General features: G+C 37.3%; 1 protein-coding gene across 9 annotated transcripts in view; it reads left to right on the top strand.

The window, feature by feature from the left end:
* Positions 1-675: 675 nt before the first annotated feature.
* Positions 676-24,875, top strand: part of LOC143666122 (uncharacterized) — a 198,950-nt gene continuing 174,750 nt past the window's right edge. For 6 of the 9 annotated variants that reach the window (XR_013167408.1, XR_013167409.1, XR_013167410.1 and 3 more), the window contains exon 1: positions 676-817. Coding sequence is in view for 1 of the 9 variants with exons in the window: in XM_077139597.1 (XP_076995712.1) it covers positions 793-817 (25 nt within the window). In the remaining 8 variants the exon portion in view is untranslated. The remainder of the gene's footprint in view (positions 818-24,875) is intronic. The other 3 variants (XR_013167405.1, XR_013167404.1, XM_077139597.1) reach the window with 3 other exon arrangements.

The raw sequence follows: 24,875 nt of genomic DNA on the forward strand, positions 1-24,875 counted from the left end.
GTTCTCTTCCTCTTGAATTGAGATAGATGTAACTTCTGATGGTTGTGAATTTGAATTTGTATAACTGCAGCTTCCTTTTAGCGAAACAACAGTTACAGAAATAACAAATAAGAGCAGAAGACAGAGGTTCAGTTTGTTTTCTATTTATGTTGCTTCACTTGTTTATTTTTAAAAAAGGATTTTGTGTTAATATGTGAACTGTGAGGCCAGTTAGAAATGGGCTTTTCCTCAGATCAAAAGAGAATTTTTTTAGCCACACCTACACAGAACTTCAACATTCAAATTCTTAAAGTCAGAATCATCCATTAATCAGAACTTTTTCAACCCTCAAATTTAATAAGAAATAGGTATCTAAAAAGACAACAATAGTGGTGAATTTACACTAAAACCTCATAGACTATAACCTCATGTCAGCATAGCTCCACTCCTGTTTCTTAACCTTCTGACAGTTATTAGCAGCAAAGTAATTGATCTCCAAAATTATGACTTTAGGGACCATACGTATCTGAATCATCAGACAGAGACAAAGTTATATTCTCTTTTCTGAATTTAATAAATCAGGACTTGGACTAATGAGTTTATAAACATTTTTGATCCTGAAGGTTGAAATAGGAAGGATTTCTCTACTCAATTCTGAGTTGACCAGAAAATCCAATGACCTAGAACACTCTCTTCCTCGAGAATTCCAATCAATTGTGGTTTTGGAATATGTTCATGGGGTTCATGTTGCATGAGCTGTGTGGGATTATATAGTGCAGGGTCATAGCCTCATACAAAGGGAACCTAAGACTAATGATACAAATTCAATTTTCCAAAGGTGAGTGAGATTAAATTTCTGCTTTTGGGCTCATATTCATACTTGTATGATCACAACCTTCTCCCCTCCCCCACCACCCAGCATCACTGCAATGCCAATTCCAGCTCAAATTTAGGCTCTTTTGCCTTTTATCCAACACCCTAGATCTTCTCCCACTAGATTACTCTCTATAGTGCTATTAAAGCCCAGAGGAAAACAGAATTGAAACCCATTACAGGATAATATTCCAAGAAAATTGTTCTTTTGAAGCTTTAATTTGAAACTCATGTTCCTCATTAACACAGGCAGTGGGCAGCTTGGAGACCTGTCTCTGATAAGGGCTTGTTGTGAGCTGGGGAAGCCACTTGAATCCTCAGCATGGATGTTCAGAGTTAGAGGCAAAGCCAAGCAAGAAATGAAATCAATCCTGGAATTGTGTATCTGTTAGTAATTTCGGATCCACGTGTCTACAGAGCAGCAGCATCCATGCTCGCCAGCAGTTCTTTTGAAGACTGATCAGTGTAGAGTTGAAGCAGGATTTTAACTTTGATTTTTATTCTATTTTTAAGCTTTTTCTTCTTCCTAAATTTATGTCATGCAGCTATTCCCTTGAAATACTTGAGTTAGAGCAACTAGCTATTTCCACAGATCATCAGTTTCTTTCTTCTGCATGAGGAGACAGCGATTTAGTAAGGAATTCCTTTGGGGACAGAGCATGCTTTGTAGTTTTTTTTTTTTTTTTTAATATGAATTATCCAGGCAGAACCTGGTTGTTGGTAGAGATGTTAGTTTTGGTTGGTTGGCAATGGGCGTGTTTAGTGTTAGAGGCAGGGATGCTAACTTTGGGCTCTGTGGTAAATTCTGAAGTTGCATTGTCTCCAAACTGAGAGGGAGCAAAGAAACGGGTGGAATGGCAAGAAATGGCTATATTTCATAGAGTCAACCTGATGTTTACTTACTCAACTGGAATTTGTTACAAGTGTGAAATGTGAACATGTTTTTCTACATACACACCTAGGTTTGTAGGCAGTACTTGAAGTCACGGTGGCAAGAGGGGATAATTCTTAGTTCTTCTAGAAGAGGAAATAGAGTTTTCCAAACTGGAGGATGGACTGGGACCAAACCATTCTAGAGAAATGTCTCCAGTGTTTTCCCTTCTCATTTTGTCTATCTTGTTCCTTCCTCCATTCAACACGTATTTATTTAATGTTTCCTGTAAAATCAGCATAGTGGTTAAGAGCAAGTATTCTATTATATCCAAATTCCACTCTCTTAAGCCTTAGTGTCTTCATCACTAAAATGGGTGCAAAAATAGTATCTATAGAAGTGGTTATGGTAAGTATTAAATGACACAATCTCTGTTAAGCGCTTAGTACAGTGCCTGATAGGGGATGGTTAGTAAAAATGGTACCCATTTATTTATTTTTAAAATTTGTGTATGATAAAATACAGGCATTTAATAATAAAATCACATAATTAACTAACTTTAATATTATTAGTCTTGAGAATTGCTTCCCTGAGAAAAGTTTTCCCTGAAGAAGTGATTTCTAAGGTAACTAAAGCTTTTGTGATAATTCTTCACTGAAGTCCTTTTTGGGAAAGTGTATTTTATATATATATATATATATATATATATATATATATATATATATTTTTTTTTTTTTTTTGGTAATGGATTTCCCTGACTAAAGGGAAGAAGGGAGAAAAGAGTTTACGGTTTTGGGAAATACACAGTGTCAGGGAAGGAAGAGGGAGTCTCTGGAAGGACGAGTACCTGAATTGATTGGGTTAAGTGAGGGCAGTCAGAAGCAGGCTGGAGAATTGACTCAAACTTGGTGTTGAAATTGTTAAGAAGAAGAAGACTTCCCAGGAGCCCGGTAGAGCAGGATCTGACCTCCTGTCTTCAGTGTATAGGCAGAGTGGATTGTCAGATTCTGGCCCAAATCAAGGTGTTTTAGATATCCACAGCACTGGAAAGATTAGTTCCCGTCTCCCTCCAAGTTATTTAAAAATAAAATCAGCCAAAAATCATGAAAACACAAAATTTGCATAGTTGCTGAAAGTGAAATGTTTTTTTCCTTATATATTTTTTTCCTGTATAATTTCATTGAGGATGAACTTTATTTTTGTGTGCCCTTACCTTGCTGATGTTCTAAGCAGACATGTGATCTGCCATTGGATAATTCAGTACTACTGAAGTCCAGAAATTAAAGCTGTACTAATATGTACTATAGATACTTTAGACTCATCATACAGCAATAGCTGTTTTAGTTTGGGTTCCCCAAATAGTTATTCCTAGGATCACATCCCATGTAAATTACTTATATTCAAATCCTTATTTCATGGTCATTCTCTAAAAGAAGCCAAAATATAGTCTGTATCAGAAGTGGAGTCCCAGGAAATATACTCTGGATTGGATCACTAACCAACCAGTAAAAGCAAGGACTTCATTGCTGGGGACTAATGGACTGGGGAGAACTCTTGATGATCTGTTATATCATAATTACTAACATTGTCACCTGTGTGTGGATTGGGATGGGGATAGGCTAAGAGGGGATGTACTAGCTCATGCAATAATTTTATATTTGCAGTATATAGGGGTAGTGATAATTATGGGAACTATGGCACTAGAAGCTATTGTTAATGGCCATAGAAATCCTGAAGGAAGAAAATGGGCTGGAGTCAACCAAATATTGTCTTGAGATATGGTATGAAAGTAAGACATTTTTTTTTTCCTTTTTTTTTTTTTATTAATTAAAAAAAGAATTAACAAAACAATTAGAAATCATTCCAATCTACATGTACAATCAGTAATTCTTAATAACATCACATAGTTGCATATTCATCATTTCTTAGTACATTTGCATCGATTTAGAAAAAGAAATAAAAAGACAACAGAATAAGAATTAAAACAATAATAGAAAGAAAAAAAAACAAAAAAAACAAAAACAAAAAACCTATACCTCACATGCAGCTTCATTCAGTGTTTTAACATAATTGCATTACAATTGGGTAGTATTGTGCTGTCCATTTCTGAGTTTTTATATCCAGTCCCGTTGTACAGTCTGTATCCCTTCATCTCCAATTATCCCTTCTCTTTTTTTTTTTTTTTAATTAACGGAAAAAAAGAAATTAACCCAACATTTAGAGATCATACCATTCTACACATGCAATCATTAATTCTTAACATCATCACATAGATGCATGATCATCATTTCTTAGTACATTTGCATTGGTTTAGAAGAACTAGCAACATAACCGAAAAAGATATAGAATGTTAATATAGAGAAAAAAATAAAAGTAATAATAGTAAAATCAAAACAAAACAAAACAAAACAAAACAAAAACCTATAGCTCAGATGCAGCTTCATTCAGTGTTTTAACATGATTACTTTACAATTAGGTATTATTGTGCTGTCCATTTTTGAGTTTTTGTATCTAGTCCTGTTGCACAGTCTGTATCCCTTCAGCTTCAATTACCCATTGTCTTACCCTGTTTCTAACTCCTGCTGAACTCTGTTACCAATGACATATTTCAAGTTTATTCTCGAATGTCCGTTCACATCAGTGGGACCATACAGTATTTGTCCTTTAGTTTTTGGCTGGATTCACTCAGCATAATATTCTCTAGGTCCATCCATGTTATTACATGGTTCATAAGTTTATCTTGTCTTAAAGCTGCATAATATTCCATCGTATGTATATACCACAGTTTGTTTAGCCACTCTTCTGTTGATGGAGATTTTGGCTGTTTCCATCTCTTTGCAATTGTAAATAATGCTGCTATAAACATTGGTGTGCAAATGTCCGTTTGTGTCTTTGCCCTAAAGTCCTTTGAGTAGATACCTAGCAATGGTATTGCTGGGTCGTATGGCAGTTCTATATTCAGCTTTTTGAGGAACCGCCAAACTGCCTTCCACAGTGGTTGCACCCTTTGACATTCCCACCAACAGTGGATAAGTGTGCCTCTTTCTCCGCATCCTCTCCAGCACTTGTCATTTTCTGTTTTGTTGATAATGGCCATTCTGGTGGGTGTGAGATGATATCTCATTGTGGTTTTGATTTGCATTTCTCTAATGGCCAGGGACATTGAGCATCTCTTCATGTGCCTCTTGGCCATCCGTATTTCCTCTTCTGAGAGGTGTCTGTTCAAGTCTTTTTCCCATTTTGTAATTGGGTTGACTGTCTTTTTTGTTGTTGAGATGAACAATCTCTTTATAAATTCTGGATACTAGACCTTTATCTGATATATCATTTCCAAATATTGTCTCCCATTGTGAAGGCTGTCTTTCTACTTTCTTGATGAAGTTCTTTGATGCACAAAAGTGTTTAATTTTGAGGAGTTCCCATTTATTTATTTCCTCCTTCAGTGCTCTTGCTTTAGGTGTAAGGTCCATAAAACCGCCTCCAGTTGTAAGATCCATAAGATATCTCCCAACATTTTCCTCTAACTGTTTTATGGTCTTAGACCTAATGTTTAGATCTTTGATCCATTTTGAGTTAACTTTTGTATAGGGTGTGAGAGATGGGTCTTCTTTCATTCTTTTGCATATGGATATCCAGTTCTCTAGGCACCATTTATTGAAGAGACTGCTCTGTCCCAGGTGAGTTGGCTTGACTGCCTTATCAAAGATCAAATGTCCATAGATGAGAGGGTCTATATCTGAGCACTCTATTCGATTCCATTGGTCGATATATCTATCTTTATGCCAATACCATGCTGTTTTGACCACTGTGGCTTCATAATATGCCTTAAAGTCAGGCAGCGCGAGACCTCCAGCTTCGTTTTTTTTCCTCAAGATGTTTTTAGCAATTCGGGGCACCCTGCCCTTCCAGATAAATTTGCTTATTGGTTTTTCTATTTCTGAAAAATAAGTTGTTGGGATTTTGATTGGTATTGCATTGAATCTGTAAATCAATTTAGGTAGGATTGACATCTTAACTATATTTAGTCTTCCAATCCATGAACACGGTATGCCCTTCCATCTATTTAGGTCTTCTGTGATTTCTTTTAGCAGTTTTTTGTAGTTTTCTTTATATAGGTTTTTTGTCTCTTTAGTTAAATTTATTCCTAGGTATTTTATTCTTTTAGTTGCAATTGTAAATGGGATTCGTTTCTTGATTTCCCCCTCAGCTTGTTCATTACTAGTGTATAGAAATGCTACAGATTTTTGAATGTTGATCTTGTAACCTGCTACTTTGCTGTACTCATTTATTAGCTCTAGTAGTTTTGTTATGGATTTTTCCGGGTTTTCGACGTATAGTATCATATCGTCTGCAAACAGTGATAGTTTTACTTCTTCCTTTCCAATTTTGATGCCTTGTATTTCTTTTTCTTGTCTAATTGCTCTGGCTAGAACCTCCAACACAATGTTGAATAATAGTGGTGATAGTGGACATCCTTGTCTTGTTCCTGATCTTAGGGGGAAAGTTTTCAATTTTTCCCCATTGAGGATGATATTAGCTGTGGGTTTTTCATATATTCCCTCTATCATTTTAAGGAAGTTCCCTTGTATTCCTATCTTTTGAAGTGTTTTCAACAGGAAAGGATGTTGAATCTTGTCGAATGCCTTCTCTGCATCAATTGAGATGATCATGTGATTTTTCTGCTTTGATTTGTTGATATGGTGTATTACATTAATTGATTTTCTTATGTTGAACCATCCTTGCATACCTGGGATGAATCCTACTTGGTCATGATGTATAATTCTTTTAATGTGTTGTTGGATACGATTTGCTAGAATTTTATTGAGGATTTTTGCATCTGTATTCATTAGAGAGATTGGTCTGTAGTTTTCTTTTTTTGTAATATCTTTGCCTGGTTTTGGTATGAGGGTGATGTTGGCTTCATAGAATGAATTAGGTAGTTTTCCCTCCACTTCGATTTTTTTGAAGAGTTTGAAGAGAATTGGTACTAATTCTTTCTGGAACGTTTGGTAGAATTCACATGTGAAGCCATCTGGTCCTGGACTTTTCTTTTTAGGAAGCTTTTGAATGACTAATTCAATTTCTTTACTTGTGATTGGTTTGTTGAGGTCATCTATGTCTTCTTGAGTCAAAGTTGGTTGTTCATGTCTTTCCAGGAACCCGTACATTTCCTCTAAATTGTTGTATTTATTAGCGTAAAGTTGTTCATAGTATCCTGTTATTACCTCCTTTATTTCTGTGAGGTCAGTAGTTATGTCTCCTCTTCCATTTCTGATCTTATTTATTTGCATCCTCTCTCTTCTTCTTTTTGTCAATCTTGCTAAGGGCCCATCAATCTTATTGATTTTCTCATAGAACCAACTTCTGGCCTTATTGATTTTCTCTATTGTTTTCATGTTTTCAATTTCATTTATTTGTGCTCTAATCTTTGTTATTTCTTTCCTTTTGCTTGCTTTGGGGTTAGCTTGCTGTTCTTTCTCCAGTTCTTCCAAATGGATAGTTAATTCCTGAATTTTTGCCTTTTCTTCTTTTCTGATATAGGCATTTAGAGCAATAAATTTCCCTCTTAGCACTGCCTTTGCTGCGTCCCATAAGTTTTGATATGTTGTGTTTTCATTTTCATTCGCCTCGAGGTATTTGCTAATTTCTCTTGCAATTTCTTCTTTGACCCAGTCGTTGTTTAGGAGTGTGTTGTTGAGCCTCCACGTATTTGTGAATTTTCTGGCACTCTGCCTATTATTGATTTCCAACATCATTCCTTTATGGTCCGAGAAAGTGTTGTGTAAGATTTCAATCTTTTTAAATTTGTTGAGACTTGCTTTGTGACCCAGCATATGGTCTATCTTTGAGGATGATCCATGAGCACTTGAGAAAAAGGTGTATCCTGCTGTTGTGGGATGTAATGTCCTATAAATGTCTATTAAGTCTAGTTCATTTATAGTAATATTCAGATTCTCTATTTCTTTGTTGATCCTCTGTCTAGATGTTCTGTCCCTTGATGAGAGTGGTGAGTTGAAGTCTCCAACTATTATGGTATATGAGTCTATTTCCCTTTTCAGTGTTTGCAGTATATTCCTCACGTATTTTGGGGCATTCTGATTCGGTGCGTAAATATTTATGATTGTTATGTCTTCTTGTTTAATTGTTCCTTTTATTAGTATATAGTGTCCTTCTTTGTCTCTTTTAACTGTTTTACATTTGAAGTCTAATTTGTTGGATATTAGTATAGCCACTCCTGCTCTTTTCTGGTTGTTATTTGCATGAAATATCTTTTCCCAACCTTTCACTTTCAACCTATGTTTATCTTTGGGTCTAAGATGTGTTTCCTGTAGACAGCATATCGAAGGATCCTGTTTTTTAATCCATTCTGCCAATCTATGTCTTCTGATTGGGGAATTCAGTCCATTGACATTTAGTGTTATTACTGTTTGGATAATATTTTCCTCTAACATTTTGCCTTTTGTATTATATATATCATATCTGATTTTCCTTCTTTCTACACTCTTTTCCATATCTCTCTCTTCTGTCTTTTTGTATCTGACTCTAGTGCTCCCTTTAGTATTTCTTACAGAGCTGGTCTCTTGGTCACAAATTCTTTCAGTGACTTTTTGTCTGAGAATGTTTTAATTTCTCCCTCATTTTTGAAGGATAATTTTGCTGGATATAGGAGTCTTGGTTGGCAGTTTTTCTCTTTTAGTATTTTAAATATATCATCCCACTGTCTTCTAGCTTCCATGGTTTCTGCTGAGAAATCTACACAAAGTCTTATTGGGTTTCCCTTGTATGTAATGGATTGTTTTTCTCTTGCTGCTTTCAAGATCTTCTCTTTCTCTTTGACCTCTGACATTCTAACTAGTAAGTGTCTTGGAGAACGCCTATTTGTGTCTAATCTCTTTGGGGTGCGCTGCACTTCTTGGATCTGTAATTTTAGGTCTTTCATAAGAGTTGGGAAATTTTCAGTGATAATTTCTTCCATTAGTTTTTCTCCTCCTTTTCCCTTCTCTTCTCCTTCTGGGACACCCACAACACGTATATTTGTGCGGTTCATATTGTCCTTGAGTTCCCTGATACCCTGTTCAAATTTTTTCATTCTTTTCCCTATAGTTTCTGTTTCTTTTTGGAATTCAGATGTTCCATCCTCCAAATCACTAATTCTATCTTCTGTCTCTTTAAATCTATCATTGTAGCTATCCATTATTTTTTCTATGTTTGCTACTTTATCCTTCACTTCCATAAGTTCTGCGATTTATTTTTTCAGTTTTTCTATTTCTTCTTTATGTTCAGCCCATCTCCTCTTCATGTCCTCCCTCAATTTATCGATTTCATTTTTGAAGAGGTTTTCCATTTCTGTTCGTATATTCAGCATTAGTTGTCTCAGCTCTTGTGTCTCATTTGAGCTATTGGTTTGTTCCTTTGACTGAGCCATATTCTCAATCTTTTGAGCGTGGACAGTTATCTTCTGCTGCTGGCGTCTGGGCATTTATTCAGATTTCTCTTGGTGTTGGACCCAGCAAGGTTGTAATATTTTTCTGTGAAATCTCTGGGTTCTGTTTTTCTTATCCTGCCCAGTAGGTGGCGCTCGTGGCACACGTTTGTCTGCGGGTCCCACCAGTAAAAGGTGCTGTGGGACCTTAAACTTTGGAAAACTCTCGCCGTCCTGGGGGTTCGCTAGCCGAAGCGGCTTGAGCCGGCCCAGGGTCCGAAGGCAGGGAGGGTTGCTGGTCGCCGCAGCCAGGGAAAGAGCCCGTCCGAATTTCCTAGTCGGCCCTGGGCAACAAGCGTGGCGGGAGGGCGCCAGCGGCAGCGGCCCGCCCGAGAGAGTGCACGTTCCCCGGGAGTCACGGGGTCACCGTTCTCCGCGGCCTGGGGGTTTCCGATCCAATTCTCTCAGTTGGTCCGGGGGCTGCGCGTGGTTTGGGCGCCAGTCGCCTTGGTTTCAGGGGACCACCTCTCCAATTCTCCCAGCCGGCCCGGGAAGGGGGAAGGGAGTAACTCCGGCCGCTTGCCACCCCGCCCGGTAAGGCCCGCGCGCCTCGACGATCTCACCCGAGCTGCTTCTCTCAGCCAGCCAGCCGTTCCAGGATGGGGTACGCTGTCTTTTTTATCTCTGTTGTGGCTTTGGGCGCTTTCTGTATCGTTTCTACTCCCCTAGTAGGTGTCCTGGAGAAGAAACTAAGATCCGCGCGTCTTACTAAGCTGCCATCTTCCAGGAAAAAGTAAGACATTTTTCATGAGAGTTGTTAAAGCAACCCACATCTCCAGCAGCCGGAAAACAGACTGTGCTGAGAACCAGGCCCAAGATTTGACTGTAAGAATGGAGGAGGTACAAAACAAGCTGAATACATATCTCTGACAATTCTCCTGAACTTAAATTATCAGTATGATAAGAAAGGAATGGAACTGTAAGATCTAGGATTAACACGTTTGGGTGGCTGGGCTGAGAATTTGATGACTTAGATTCCCTTTATGTCTCTAGGCTGTAAGAAAAGGCTCTCTCACCCACACTAAAGGATAATAGCCTCTTATTGCCTAGAGAACAATTATAGAAGATACAGGTTGATGTTTTGCAAAATCATGGTTGTCTTTCACAAAATATGACCCTATTTCTTCTCATTGCTTCTAGATTAGTTAGACTCAAGTCTCAGCAAGGCCAGAGTGAGAAACTATTGCTCTGCTATGAGAGGAAAGAAATTATTCATCAAAAAGCTACTATTATCTAGATCATATGCATCTGCAGGGACTAGGATAACATACATAGGACATGTATCTTGAGTGTACTAGAGCTGAAAGGCCACAATATAATGCAGAATAGAAAAGAGTTTATTGATATAGGGGAACTGTTTCCTAATTCAGGACTTAATATTTTAGCAGGAACATATGGAGCCAGTTCTAATTCTATTCTGGAATGGCTCTTTGAGGCCTAAAAACAAGGATGGCTTATAGCAAGTAAGGTGCAGATATGAGAGCTCCCCTAATAGAGTGTTGCAAATGGGATAACAGTCCAAATTAAGTGGGCAATGTAGAATGAATTTACTATGCAAGACCAGAGACCCAAACTTTATTCATTGCTGTGAGGGTCAGAGATCACTGCCTTCATTGAAATGGTAAGGAATGAACTCAGGAGGCATGAGCCAGCATCATCAAGGGGCTTAGTGGGGCTGTTCTCCATAAGTCAGGGTTGCTGATAAGAGATGCTGCCATGGAACTGAGCTCTACAGTGTTAGTTGTACATTATGTCCTCTTTTAGAGTCCTTTTATTTCTGTGAGGTCAGTAGTAATGTCCCCCTTTTCATTTGTGATTTTAGGTTATTTGTGTCCTCTTTCTCTCTCTTTCTTTTTTTTTGTCAGTCTAGCTAAAGCTTTTTCAGTTTTTTTATCTTTTGAAGAACCAACTTTTGCATTGGGTTTAGTTCTTTTTTTTTTCTTCTATCTTCTATTTTTGAAGTGAGGTCTCTAATTAGAGCTTCTTCTTTTTAAATATAAAAATTTTGAGTTATAAATTTGACTCTCGGTAATGGCTTTGCTGTACCTCATAATTTTTGCTATGTTTTGTTTTTTATTATCGTTCACCTCAAAAGATTTCCTAATTTCCCTTGTGATTTCTTCTTTGACCCATAGGTTGCTTAAGAGTACAAGTTTAATTTCTGCACATTTGTGAATTTTCCATCTCTCTCTCTATATTGATTTGTAGCTTTATTCCATTGTAGTTGGAGAAGACAGATCATAAGTTCTCCATATTTTTGAATTTATTGAGACATGTTTTGTGTGCAGCCATGTGGTCTATCCTGCAGAATGATCCGTGTGCATAGAGAACAATGGATGAATGTGTACTGTACTGCTGTTGGATGAACTGCTCTGTATATGTCTGTTAGAGCTAGCTTGCTTAGAGTATCATTCATATCTTTAATTTTTGTATTGATCTTCTGTCTAAATGTCCTATCTATTATTGAAAGTGATGTATTAATATCTCCTACTATTAATATAAAGCTGCCTTTTTCTTCCTTCAGATGTGCTTGTATTTAGGTGCTCTGTTGTTAGGTGCATGTATATTTATAATTATTCTTCTTCTTGCTGGATTGATCCCTTTATCAGTATATAGTGACCCTCTATTTTCCTGGTAACAGTTTTTAACTTCAAGTCTATTTTATCTGATATTAGTATAACTTTGCAAGCTGTGGTTTTGTTACTGCTTGCCTCGATGGAAAGGATTTTTTCCTATCCTTTCAGTTTCAGCCTTTTTATAGGTTTGAATTTAAGGTTAGTCTTTTGTAAACTCCATATCATTGGGACTTCCCTTTTTTTTTTTTAATCCATTCTGCCAATCTCTACTGTTTGACTGGAGAGTCTAATCCATTTACATTTAAAGTAACTACAGATAATGCAGGACTTTTGTTCTGCTAGCTGCCGAATGCAGTATTCCAGGAATGGAATGGCTTTTTAAAAGGGGAGTTTAATAAGTTGCTAGTTTACAGTTCTAAGGCAGAGAAAATGTCCCAATTAAAACAAGTCTATAGAAATTTCCAATTTCAGGCACCCAGGAAAAGATACCTTGGTTCAAGAAGGCCGATGAAGTTCAGGGTTTCTCTCTCAAGTGAAAAGGCACATGGCGAACAGGGTCAGGGTTTCTCTCTCATCTGGAAAGGCATGTGGTGAACACGGCATCATCTGCTAGCTTCCTCTCCTGGCTCCCCTTCATGAAGCTCCCTGGGAGGTGTTTTCCTTCTTCATTTACAAAGGTTGCTGGCTGATGGACTCTCTGCTTCTCATGGCTATGTCGTTCTGCTCTCTGAATCTCCCATTCTCCAAAATCCTCTTTTATAGGATTCCAGCAAACCAATCGAGACCCACACAAATGGGTGGAAATACATCTTCCCTAATCCATCTTAACAGCCACTTTTGATTGGGTTACATCTCCGTGGGGATGATCTAAGATTCAAACATACAGTATTGAATAGGGGTTATTCTGCCTTTACAAAATAGGATTTTGATTAAAACATGGCTTTTCTAGGGAACATACATCCTTCCAAACCATCACAACTTTGTTTTGCCACTTTGCAGTTTTTTTGTTCATAGGTCTTATACCTTTACTGAGCTCACTTCTTCCATTAATGCTTACTCCCATATTTATTTGCCTGTTTGTATTGTACCATTTTGAGATCCTTCTCATTTCTTTCTGAATATATTTTTCATGTATTTACTTTGTTGTTACTATGAGGTTAAAATTTAACACCCTAAATCTATAACAATCATATTTGCTTGATACCCAGTCATTTTCAATGGCACACACATACCGCTCAATTTGTAACACACTTGTTACAAATAATATCTTTGTACATTGCATATCAAAACCCATCAATTTATTATACTTTTATGCATTTGCATTTTGATACCTGTGTGAAATAAGAAGTGGAGTCACATAACAAACAATACAGTAGTGCTGGCATTTATAGTAACCCATATAGCTGTCTTTACTGGAGGTCTGTATTTCTTCATTCTGCTTTAATCCACTGTCTAGTGTCCTTTGCATTCAGCCTTTCCTTTTCTTTAACATTGCTTGTAGAGCAGATCTAATGGTGAAAACTTCCCTCAACTTTTGTTTATGTGGGAAAATCTCATTCTGTCCCTCATTTTTTGTTTTTTTAGAGGTGGAGGGTTGCATGTCTGGGAATCAGACCCGGGTCTTCTGCATGGAAGACAAGCATTCTATTACTGAACCACCTGTGCACCCGAGTCTCTCATTTTTGAAACAAAGTCTTGCTGGATATAAAATTCTTTGTTGGCAATTATTTTCCTTCAGCACTTTACATATTTCACACTACTGACTTCTTGCTTCCATGGTTTTCAGGGAGAAATCAGCATTTGATCTTATTGGGATTCCCTTGTACATAATTCATTACTTTTATCTTGTCTCTTTCTGAAATTTTTCCTTTTCCTTGGCTGTTGTGGTTCTATTTTAATTTTTCCTGTTTGGGATTTGTTGGGATTCTTGACTGTGCATGCCCATGTCTTTCATTAAATTGGGGAAGTTTTCTGAAGTTATTTCTTTGAATATTCCTTCTGCCCCTTTCTCTCTTTCTTCTTCTGGGACTCCCATAATGCAGATATTGGTGTGAATGATGGTTTCTCACAAGTTTCTTCAGCTCTGTTATTTCTTTTTAATTCTTTTATCTCTTTGTTCTTCTGCCTAAGTCATTTCAGTTGTCTTTTCTTCAAGTTCACTGATTCTTTTTCTTCCGCTTCTAGTCTGCTGTTGAAACATCATCTAGGGAATTTTTTATTTCAGTTATTATGTCCTTCAAATCCAGTATTTCTCTGAGGAGACTCCCACATTGTACACTTATTGTGTTTCTCATACCCTTTAGTTCTTTCTACAAGTTTTCCCTTATCTCTTTGAGTATATTGAGTATTATTATCTTAAATTCTTTGTCTGGTAAATCCAAAGTCTGGTCCTGTTTGTGGATGGATTATGGATTTTTATCTTGTTCCCTTGGATGGAATATCATTACCTGTTTCTTTGTTTGTGTTGCAATCTTTTGTTTCACGCAAAAATATTTTAAAGTGTTAACTCTGGTATTCGGTTCCTGGGCTATCCCTTAAGTTTGCATGCAGCTATTGATATTAGAGAGATTGTCTTAAATGCCAGGAGCTAATTAAAACAAAAACAAAAACAAAAATAAAAAAACAAGGCAAATACATTTCATGTTTCTTGCAAATTTGCTCTGCTTTGGCTGGTGATCTCCTTCAGAGGTTAACTCTCCTAACAAGCTTATCAGCCTGAGGTAAACTGAAAGCGCAGATCCTCTGTCTTTCTGAGCCTGAGTGGAGCCTGAGTTGGGGAGCCTGCTTCTTTTCCTGGGTATGCGCTCACTAGAGGCCCTAGAAATTCCCTGTTACAGTCCATAGGACTTTGCACCCTCTACTTCCCTTGGAACAGAATTCCTCCCTCTCCTTGGTACTCGTTGTAATTACTTAATTCAGGAGGTCCTTTACCCCTGATTACTTCAACTTAATTGTTTCTCACTCTGGTCCAGCTGTCTGTGAGGAAGCTTCTCTACCCTCAGTAAAGACTATAGGCCCCCTGGGCCCCTGGGCCCCAGACAATTTACCTGGTTTAATCACTCAGATTTCCACTGGATAGATTAGCACTAACATGCATGCACTCCAGTATACACACAGGGGCTACTCTGCTCCCTTTGGAACAGGTCCAAGGACCCGTGATGGGAGTGCAAGGTGCCTCTACTTTGTGCTGTGGAGGGGGTCGGTGCAGGGCCAGCAAGGCCATCAGGAGCTTCTTCTGTGGATTTTGAAACTGCATTTTCTTTATTCAGCACTTACATGGTTAACCTGTTCTCATTAGTTTTGAGGCAGTATTGTGTTAAGATTCTTGTGCAGCCTTTGCCCTAGGTGTGTTGGAACAACGGTCACTCTCAGAGCAGCCTCTGGTGATCTGAATTGGTTGTTCAAGGATAAATTCTGTGATCATCCCTAGAATTTGGAATACTGGTTCTTTATGTCCCTGGAGCTGTGCAAGGGGGATGGTAGCTGCTGTAGGGAGGGGGAAACTTAATGGTCTTGATCACAGTTTACCAGCCTCTTCCTCCTGCTCCATCCGGAATGTTGCCCAGTGTTTCTCTAGACTCTATAGTCTCAAAGTGATTGATTCAGGTAGTTCATGCTAATTCAAGTGGGGGTTTTTGTGGAGTGACTGATTCCTGGAGCTTCATATTCCATCATCCTCGCACCAGAAGACTACTACATTTCATTTTGTTCTCTGGAGCTTTCTGAAAGTGGGGAAAATTTTTCTATCATAGTTATAGTGTTTGTATTTTAAATTAATGGTTGTTGAATGAATGCGCAAATAATCTTCTGTTTATCTGTTTTAATTTTTAGGTCTTTTTTTCTTTTCCTTCCATGTCATCTGAGATGGCCAGAGGTGTTGCTGGCCTGACTCGTGCTACTCTTACACTGTCAGATCACTGCTTTTGACTCTTAGCAACGACATTAGGTGTTTAGGTGTCTTTCATGTTCATGAAAACATATTTTCTTTTTCTTTTTTTTTCTTGATTGAACTTTTGCTCTCATTCTACACCACTTTAGATTCCTCCTAAATCTCTTTTGTTCTTCTTAATTAAAACATCATGATGTAGCATAATGGTTTAATATATATGTGTGTAAAACTCAAACCTGGTCCACGGATAACGTTTCAGTTTCTATTCACTTATTCTTAATGCCTCAGGTTTAAAATTAAAATTAAAATCTGAGAGATCTCACATGTAACAAAGAAGAAAAATAATCCAATAAAACAGTTTCAATACATCCATATCCAATTCAGAGTGATTAAAACATATTAAATTGTAAAGATCTGAGAGGCTTACATTTTCTTTTCTTTCACAGGCTGTATTTCTTAATGTGTTCTGTATGAAGAAATAAAATGAGACATGGAGTCAGCTCTAAATGCAGAACTCGAGGATTTAATTTATTTATTACTGACAGAGCTAGTGTAGTATGGATAAGCAGATGTCGAGTATTTTGCTGCTACTTCATTTGCTGACAGAAGAGACCTCTACTTTTGAAATAATTTCAAGGAAGTTTTCACACTTGATGATCATAAAGTCTGATATTTAGGAAATAATATTATAGTTTCTGGGCGTGGAGAGCCAGAAATAAAATCTAAACAGGAAATAAACAGATTGTTGTGGTGTAAGTGTCTGGTAGTGTGTCCAACTCTCAATTTTCCATGGGATTGAGAGCTGTAGCTACATGGATAATTGGTATATCTGCCAGTAATCCAAAAGCCTCAGTTTAATGAACAGTTTCCATATCCTCTTCTACGAGAGCTCCTAACAAGGAGCAGAAGAGACTGCTTTGTGTTTCAGCTCATTTTATTTCTCCTGTCCAGCTTGGGTGGAGTTGCTAATGAGCAATGCGTTGTCCAAAAGGCCAGGAGCCAGAGGGAAAATGAGGAGAAATCAATGGCTAGTAGAATCCGCAATTGGATAATCAGCCTCGGAAATACAGAGTTGATTATATGTCAGTAAGGAAAAAAGAAACAAACTCCCTTGTGATTCTTCACTGGTTGAAAATTCTGCCTTAGCCTCAGAATTTTTCTATTATAGAAACATTGATTCTGTGTATTCCAATGGGTTGAAAACAAGGAATAGATTTTACATATTATCATGCTTAATTTGAATAGTAGCTTGTTTTTTGGAGTTAGCTGCATGTAGATTCTGCACCTTCCCCTGTTAACAGTCCACATAGCTGGTTTGGTTTGATTTTGATTCCCCGCAATCATCACAATGAGAGTAAGTGATGCAATTTACTGTGAAGGGATTCCCTATTGAGAAACAACTGGTGCCAGAAAACCCTTTCCCATGCCTGTACAACTGGGCAGTTAAACATTGTTTTTGTCTTAAACAGAGTGAAATACCAAAGTACTACAGAGAGAGAAAGAGATGTTTTGCACTTAGGGATGAGGGCAGTATGCAAAATCTATGTACTTTGAAATAAACGTTTTCCTGTTTGAACTGCTCCATAGTTAAATGTAAATGTCCCATTCCTGCATTATTTATCCATGCCCAAATAGGCTAGTGCCATCCCCTTAGAACTCCCTGACATACGCTTCTTTTCTCTCTGTCTTAAACTGGATGAGGAACTATAAAAATATTACTGAAGCAGTCATGCAGTGATCTCAGGTCCTGGGCCTACAGGCTGAGAGAAGCTAGACCATGTCTAAATGAATTCAGACTCCAGCAAAGTAAGAGATGTAGACCCTTATGACATGGAAGAGTAAAATAAGTAATGAAACTGCTTCACAGCCATTCACTGTAAAAGCAGTACGCTGGAGACTTGGCTAGAAGGATTACAAAATGCTTGAATAATGGGCTAAACTTTTTAGGTTTATAAATTTTAAAACGTACATAAAAAAGCGGTACATTTCCCCTTTAAAAGCTGGCTTTCTTCTTAAAAAAGGAACCAAAGAGAAGATACTTTAGTTAATATAAGGGAAAGATATTTTGTGTGAAATTTTAATGGAATGCAAATTATCTTCAGCAAATTGCCCATTTAATCCTTATGTCTCTTTTCCATTGATTATTCTTAGAAAATATAATAATTTTGCATGTAATTGAGATAATGGAGATTGAATTTTTAAATGGCCAAATTAAACATGGAAGTAATATTTGTTCTTTAAAGGCTCCTCTCCAGAAGGGACATTATATACATGTATATATAAAGTGTATATATAATGTATGTAATATTTTATAGTATACATTTTTTATATATGTGTCACAAAACCTTAGAAAATATGATGTTTAATATTATGAATGGTTCATGGCAAAGTAAAGCAGAAATGAAAAATTATTAAATTGACATTTATTGTTTTGATTATGATCTGTTGCATTATAGACACTGTAGAAATGTATGTGAAGTCTGTGAAGTCATTTTACTATAAGTATATGATGGATCGGGGCAAAGTAGAGATGGGAAGTATACACTGTTCTTTAAAGAAATTTGTTTGTGAAGATATTTTTGTGATGAAATATCCAGAGTTCTTTTTAAGTAAGGAAAAATTTGCTCTTTAAAAAAAAAATATTTGGGAAAGTGGCTGCGTAGGATGGATTGAGGATGGTGGAAATGAAGGTTATTGCAAACAAGACTGTCCAGGGGACTGTCGTGGGGAGTAAAATTCAGGGCAAAGGAGGAAAGAGGGGATGTGAGTAAATGCTGGTATTGAGACAGTCATACAGTGGGAGAATGGACATTTGTACTTGGAGATCTTGACAAGAAAGAGAACAGATCAGCTTAGATAATGAGCATGGAAAATGTAGGTTAAGGAAATTAGGACAATGGTAGAAGTTTGGGACACTTAATACAGAAAATGAGAATAGTGACCTAATCAGAGACCAAGACAATTACTTGGTAGATTGGGAATCTATTAATAATGTATATTGGTACTAATGTCTATTGATTTCTAAACTTTGGTTCCAGGGATAGATGGTTGGATCGATCTATGGCAGGGACCTTATAGTTCAGGTGTGGCAGGAGAACAGAGATAAGAAGTGAGGACACTAATAAATTCTGCAAGGTCTGAAAAGAATAAAGTGGAGAAGACAAAAGGGAGTATTCAAGGGGTGAAATCTCAGTCAAGTATAAGTGGGTTTTGTGGGAGTGAAACAACAGAAGATGGGAAATTTTGCTCTGAGTAGAACACTGGGGTGTAAGATTTCAGAACAGGACCTGAGTGATGGCAAGCGTTAATGTACAACCAATCCAGTATGTTGCTTCCATCTACGTTTTCTTGCATATATATGGAAAATAACAGAAGGGAGGAGCTTTACATCATCTGCTTCCTTACAGGTATCATGAAACAGTACAGTGGACAAGAGGTAGAGAGACTCAGGCTGTCCTGGCCCTGCTGTTGGCTATGTCTGAGACCCAGGACAAGACAAAATTCCAGTCTCTTCTTTGATAAAGTGGGTATGGAATTATCAGTTATACTGATATGTTAGTATGCTTCACAGCATACATGCACATGTATGCTGTGAAGCATAAATAAAACATGGCAAATGTTTTGAAAGCTGCAAAGCCCTATTCAAATATTGTGTGTGGGTAAGGAACAATTTTTAAAATTTAAAGGAGCTGGGGCATTCTGAGCTTGGGCAATTAGGAAATCTTTTAGCAAATAAAATAAGGATCTTAATTATTGGAACTTAATTACCAGATTCTCAAATCCTGATTCCCAACTCCCCATAGCCCCCCAGGTGATGACTTAAAGGCTTGTTGGAAACCAGGGGGTTCACCTGGCTTTAAAACCTCACCCCCCCACCCCAAGCTACCTGATCCAGAGCATTGCCATTGTCTGGAAATTTCTTGTTTTCACAACCCAGTTGCCAGAATAGACTCAAATGAATAAAGACACTCTCTTGGATTGAGCCCAGTTTGCCACTGATCACTTACATTTGTCTTTTCTGATTATATCCTTCGAGGTCAGCCCTGTCATCCAGTTTCCACAGCTCTGATCCTGCCTTCTCCAGGCTCTGTCCCCTCCAGGTCCCCTCTTTCTGGCTGGTCTGATGTGGAGCTTTCAGAAGGCTTTGTCATGCTCTTACATAGTTTATAGAATTAGGAAATGATTGAAGTGATGAAATGACAAGGGGAAATGGATGAGTTTCCTTTAGAGGGAGAGTGGTAATTGCCACAATATATATTTTTTGAGAAATCTTTGAAGTATGCATTTAAAATGTCTCAGCTATAATTAATTTTATCTGACATTTAGTTTGACATGGGTATTTCTTAATATAGTATTCACAATGGCTGGAATATTGCAACGTTAATTGTCTTATGGTATATCTTCCAAAGTAGCAAAATAAAAATACCTTGCTTTGAGACCAAATTTGGGATGAATTCACAAATAGTTTAACCTTCTATAGATGCCAATGAAAATAAGAACCATGAAATTGCCTTCTCTGACCTATTCTGCTTGTAGGCAATTTTACATTCATTTGCAAATGTTACTCCAGAATAAAGCAATTACATTTGGTGAAACACATGTGGAGGTTGAGGCCCTGATATTCCACCTTCCTCCTACAAGCCCCTTCTTTCCTTTACTAACTTACATACACAGAAACCATCAATAGATTCCAGCTGGCTATCTGTACTGAAAATAGTGCAGAAAAAGAAAATCCCAACTCAAAAGCCTTTTTAATGATCTGTTTGATAAAGCTATGGAACTGTAAGTCTCTCACAATGAAGCTAAAAAAAAAAAGACCCAGCCAAGTATTATGCTGATGAAGAGAAGTTTAGTTATCTCTTGGATCAGCATCTAACATCAACAATACCACAATTATTAATAGCAAGACCTGTGGAACTAAACTGTCAGCAAAGAATGTGCTTTCTGCAATATATTAAACTTTTCTTTGACAAGTTTAAGGTACTATAATGAAGCAGTTACATGAGACAGATAAAGTTATCCATCAGATAAATCAATTCTTTATCCTTTTCATTCAAAAGCTAAGTCCATGAGGGGAATGCGTTAGGGACAGATTTCTTTGTTAGCATTTTCTAGACAGTTTTCTCTTTTCTTATGTTCCAAGTTTTTGTGTGCATTGGATGAACTGTGATAAGGCCCAGGGAAAAGTTTTTTGTTTTTCAGCTAGAAGGTGCCTTGCAAAAATAAGTGAGGGAAAAAAGTAATAATTAAAGCAGATTCCTAGGTGCTAATATTCAGTTCATGTATTCATTAATTAAATGCTTAATGAGTGTCTACAATGTTCTAGAAACCATCTCGGACTGGGGTCAGTAAATGTAATAAAGCCCATAGACCATGTGTGGCCTGCTGCCTGGTTTGTAAAATTTTACTGCAGCAGAGCCCCACCCATCCCTTCAGGTCGTGTCCATGGCTACTTGGCGCACAAAGGCCAAAATATTTATTAACGGGTCCTTTTAAAAAAAAAAAATGTGCTGGATCTTGGAATATAATAGCCATTCTGCACTCTAAAAATATTCCAGAGTCTGAAATGGTCTATCTTTGTGATTATTTGGAAGAAAGTGTTTGAAATGATTTTTGTCTCCTTGGGGTAAAAAGCCTGATTGGTTGAATCACCACTCAGTATCCACCAGCCCTGCGCTTTTCTTTCATGGCTTCATAGGTAAAGATTGATTATCAGCTCAGTATATTTAGGAAAACTTTCTATCATTGAAAAGTACTGAATGTTTTGCATTCAAGTTTTAAAAAATTGTCCCATGTGGTTTATTAATTTCTAATTTCTAAAGTAGTGCATTTAAAGTGAGTCTGACCCAAGCAGTGGTGTGATGGCAAATGTTTAACAACTGACTTCCCAGGAAAAAGAGCCCTTATTTGTGTGTTTGTTATTTCTATTGTGTAAATATTCCCACTGTATTAGGGTTCTCCAGAGAAACCGAATCAACAGGGTTCAGTCACCAAACTGATAAAATAGATATAAATGACCTAGGAAGATATAAGTCACCTAGGAAATGATGGATTTTGAATATGTATTATCGTTGTTTTTAATATAGTTCATTTATATGAGCATAATTTAATTTACAGTAATGGTTGTATTCACTAATGAGCTACAATAAATTCTTTAAAATTTAATAAGCTACTTTTGCCCTTGTTGCAAGATGTCTTCTGCATACCACCCACCCCAAAGTTTAAAATCTTTTTTTTAACCTTTTTATTAATTAAAAAAAATTAACAAACAAAACATTTAGAAATCATTCCATTCTACATACATAATCAGTAATTCTTAATATCATCATATAGTTGCATATTCATCATTTCTTAGAACATTTGCATCGATTTAGAAAAAGAAATAAAAAGACAGCAGAAAAAGAAATAAAATGATAATAGAGAAAAAAAAACTATATGTATCATACCCCTTACCCCTTGCTTTCATTTACCACTATTTCAAACTGAATTTATTTTAACATTTGTTCCCCCTATTATTTATTTTTATTCCATATGTTCTACTCTTCTGTTGATATAGTAGCTAAAAGGAGCATCAGACATAAGGTTTTCACATTCACAGAGTCTCATTGTGAAAGCTCTATCATTGTTCAATCATCATCAAGAAACATGGCTACTGGAAAACAGCACTACATTTTCAGGCAATTCCCTCCAGCCTCTCCACTACATCTTAAACAACAAGGTGATATCTCCTTAATGCGTAAGAATAACCTCCAGGATAACCTCTCAGCTCTGTTTGGAATCTCTCAGCCATTGACACTTTGCCTCATTTTACTCTTCCCGCTTTTGGTCAAGAAGGTTCTCTCAGTCTCTTAATGTTAATTCTCAGATCATTCTAGGGTTTTTCTCAGTCCTTTGATGCTGAGTCTCAGCTGATTCCAGGATCTCTGTCCCACGTTGCCAGGAAGGTCCACACCCCTGGGAGTCATGTCCCACGCAGAGAGGGGGAGGGTGGTGAGAATGCTCATCATATTGGCTGGAGAGAGAGGCCACATCTGAGCAACAAAAGAGGCTCTCTTGGGGATGACTCTTAGGCCTAAATTTTAAGTAGACTTGACCTATCTTTTGTGGGGTTAAGTTTCATATGAACAAACCCCAAGACTGGGGGCTCAGCCTATAGCTTTGGTTGTCCGCACTGCTTGTGAGAATATCAAGAATTCAACTTGGGGAAGTTGAATTTCTCCCCACTCTTACCATTCCCTGAAGGGGGCTTGCAAATACTTTTCCAGTCACTGATCAAATCATTCTGGGATTCATCGGGGGATCACTCTGGACAAACCAACGAAATCTCATGTGCTACCTCAGATTCCAAGTACTTACGACATTCAATCAAACTATCTACATGAGTTATATTAGGAAATGCACTAGTCAAAATATAAATTTTGTGACAAATAAACATTTTTTGCTTTAGTCTCACACATAATGTGACATTTTAAAGTATTAGTTATGTATTTTCAGCACCCTGCAATAATGACATTCCTTTGTTCTTCCTCATGCAAAAACATTTTTAAAATTCGTACATTGTACATTTCACTATTATTATACACTCTAGGCATTCCTAGATTATACCATCTCGATCTTTAACATCTATCTTTCTTTCTGATTTCATTTATGTCCCCAGCCCTCCTCCCTCTATCATTCTCACATTCAGCTTCATTCAGTGTTTTAACATAATTACATTACACTTAGGTAGTATTGTGCTGTCCATTTCTGAATTTTTGTATCCAGTCCTGTTGCACAGTCTCTATCCCTTCAGCTCCAATTACCCACTTTCTTACCCTGTTTCTATCATCTGATGTTCTCTATTACCAACAACATATTCCAAGTTTATTCACTAATGTCAGTTCATATCAGTGAGACCATACAGTATTTGTCCTTTAGTTTTTGGCTAGTCTCACGCAGCATAATGTTCTCTAGGTCCATCCATGTTGTTACATACTTCATAAGTTTATTCTGTCTTAGAGCTGCATAATATTCCATCGTATGCATATACCACAGTTTGTTTAGCCACTCGTCTGTTGATGGACATTTTGGCTGTTTCCATCTCCTTGGAATTGTAAATAATGCTGCTAAAAACATTGGTGTGCAAATGTCCGTTTGTGTCTTTGCCCTTAAGTCCTCTGAGTAGATACCTAGCAATGGTATTGCTGGGTCATATGGCAATTCTATATGCAGCTTTTTGAGGAACCGGCAAACTGCCTTCCACAGTGGTAGCACCATTTGACATTCCCACCAACAGTGAATAAGTGTGCCTCTTTCTCCACAACCTCTCCAGCACTGGTCATTTTCTGTTTTGTTGATAATGGCCATTCTGGTGGGTGTGAGATGATATCTCATTGTGGTTTTGATTTGCATTTCTCTAATGGCCAGGGACATTGAGCATCTCTTCATATGCCTTTTGGCCATTTGTATTTCCTCTCCTGAGACGTGTCTGTTCAAGTCTTTTTCCCATTTTGTAATTGGATTGGCTGTCTTTTTGTTGTTGAGTTGAACAACCTCTTTATAAATTCTGGATACTAGACCTTTATCTGATATGTCGTTTCCAAATACTGTCTCCGATTGTGTAGGCTGTCTTTCTACTTTCTTGATGAAGTCCTTTGATGCACAAAAGTGTTTAATTTTGAGGAGCTCCCATTTCTTTCTTTCTTTCTTCAGTGCTCTTGCTTTAGGTTTAAGGTCCATAAAACCACCTCCAATTGTAAGATTTGTAAGATATCTCCCTACATTTTCCTCTAACTGTTTTATGTTCTTAGACCTAATGTTTAGATCTTTGATCCATTTTGAGTTAACTTTTGTATAGGGTGTGAGATATGGGTCCTCTTTCATTCTTTTGCATATGGATATCCAGTTCTCTAGGCACCATTTATTGAAGAGATTGTTCTGTCCTAGGTGAGTTGGCTTGACTGCCTTATCAAAGATCAAATGTCCATAGATGAGAGGGTCTATATCTGAGCACTCTATTCGATTCCATTGGTCAATATATCTATCTTTATGCCAGTACCATGCTGTTTTGACCACTGTGGCTTCATCATATGCCTTAAAGTCTAGCAGCGTGAGACCTCCAGCTTCGTTTTTTTTCCTCAAGATACTTTTATCAATTCAGGGCACCCTACCCTCCCAGATAAATTTGCTTATTGGTTTTTCTATTTCTGAAAAATAAGTTGTTGG

Source organism: Tamandua tetradactyla, chromosome 22 (assembly GCF_023851605.1).
Source record: "Tamandua tetradactyla isolate mTamTet1 chromosome 22, mTamTet1.pri, whole genome shotgun sequence".
Classification (NCBI taxonomy): domain Eukaryota; kingdom Metazoa; phylum Chordata; class Mammalia; order Pilosa; family Myrmecophagidae; genus Tamandua; species Tamandua tetradactyla.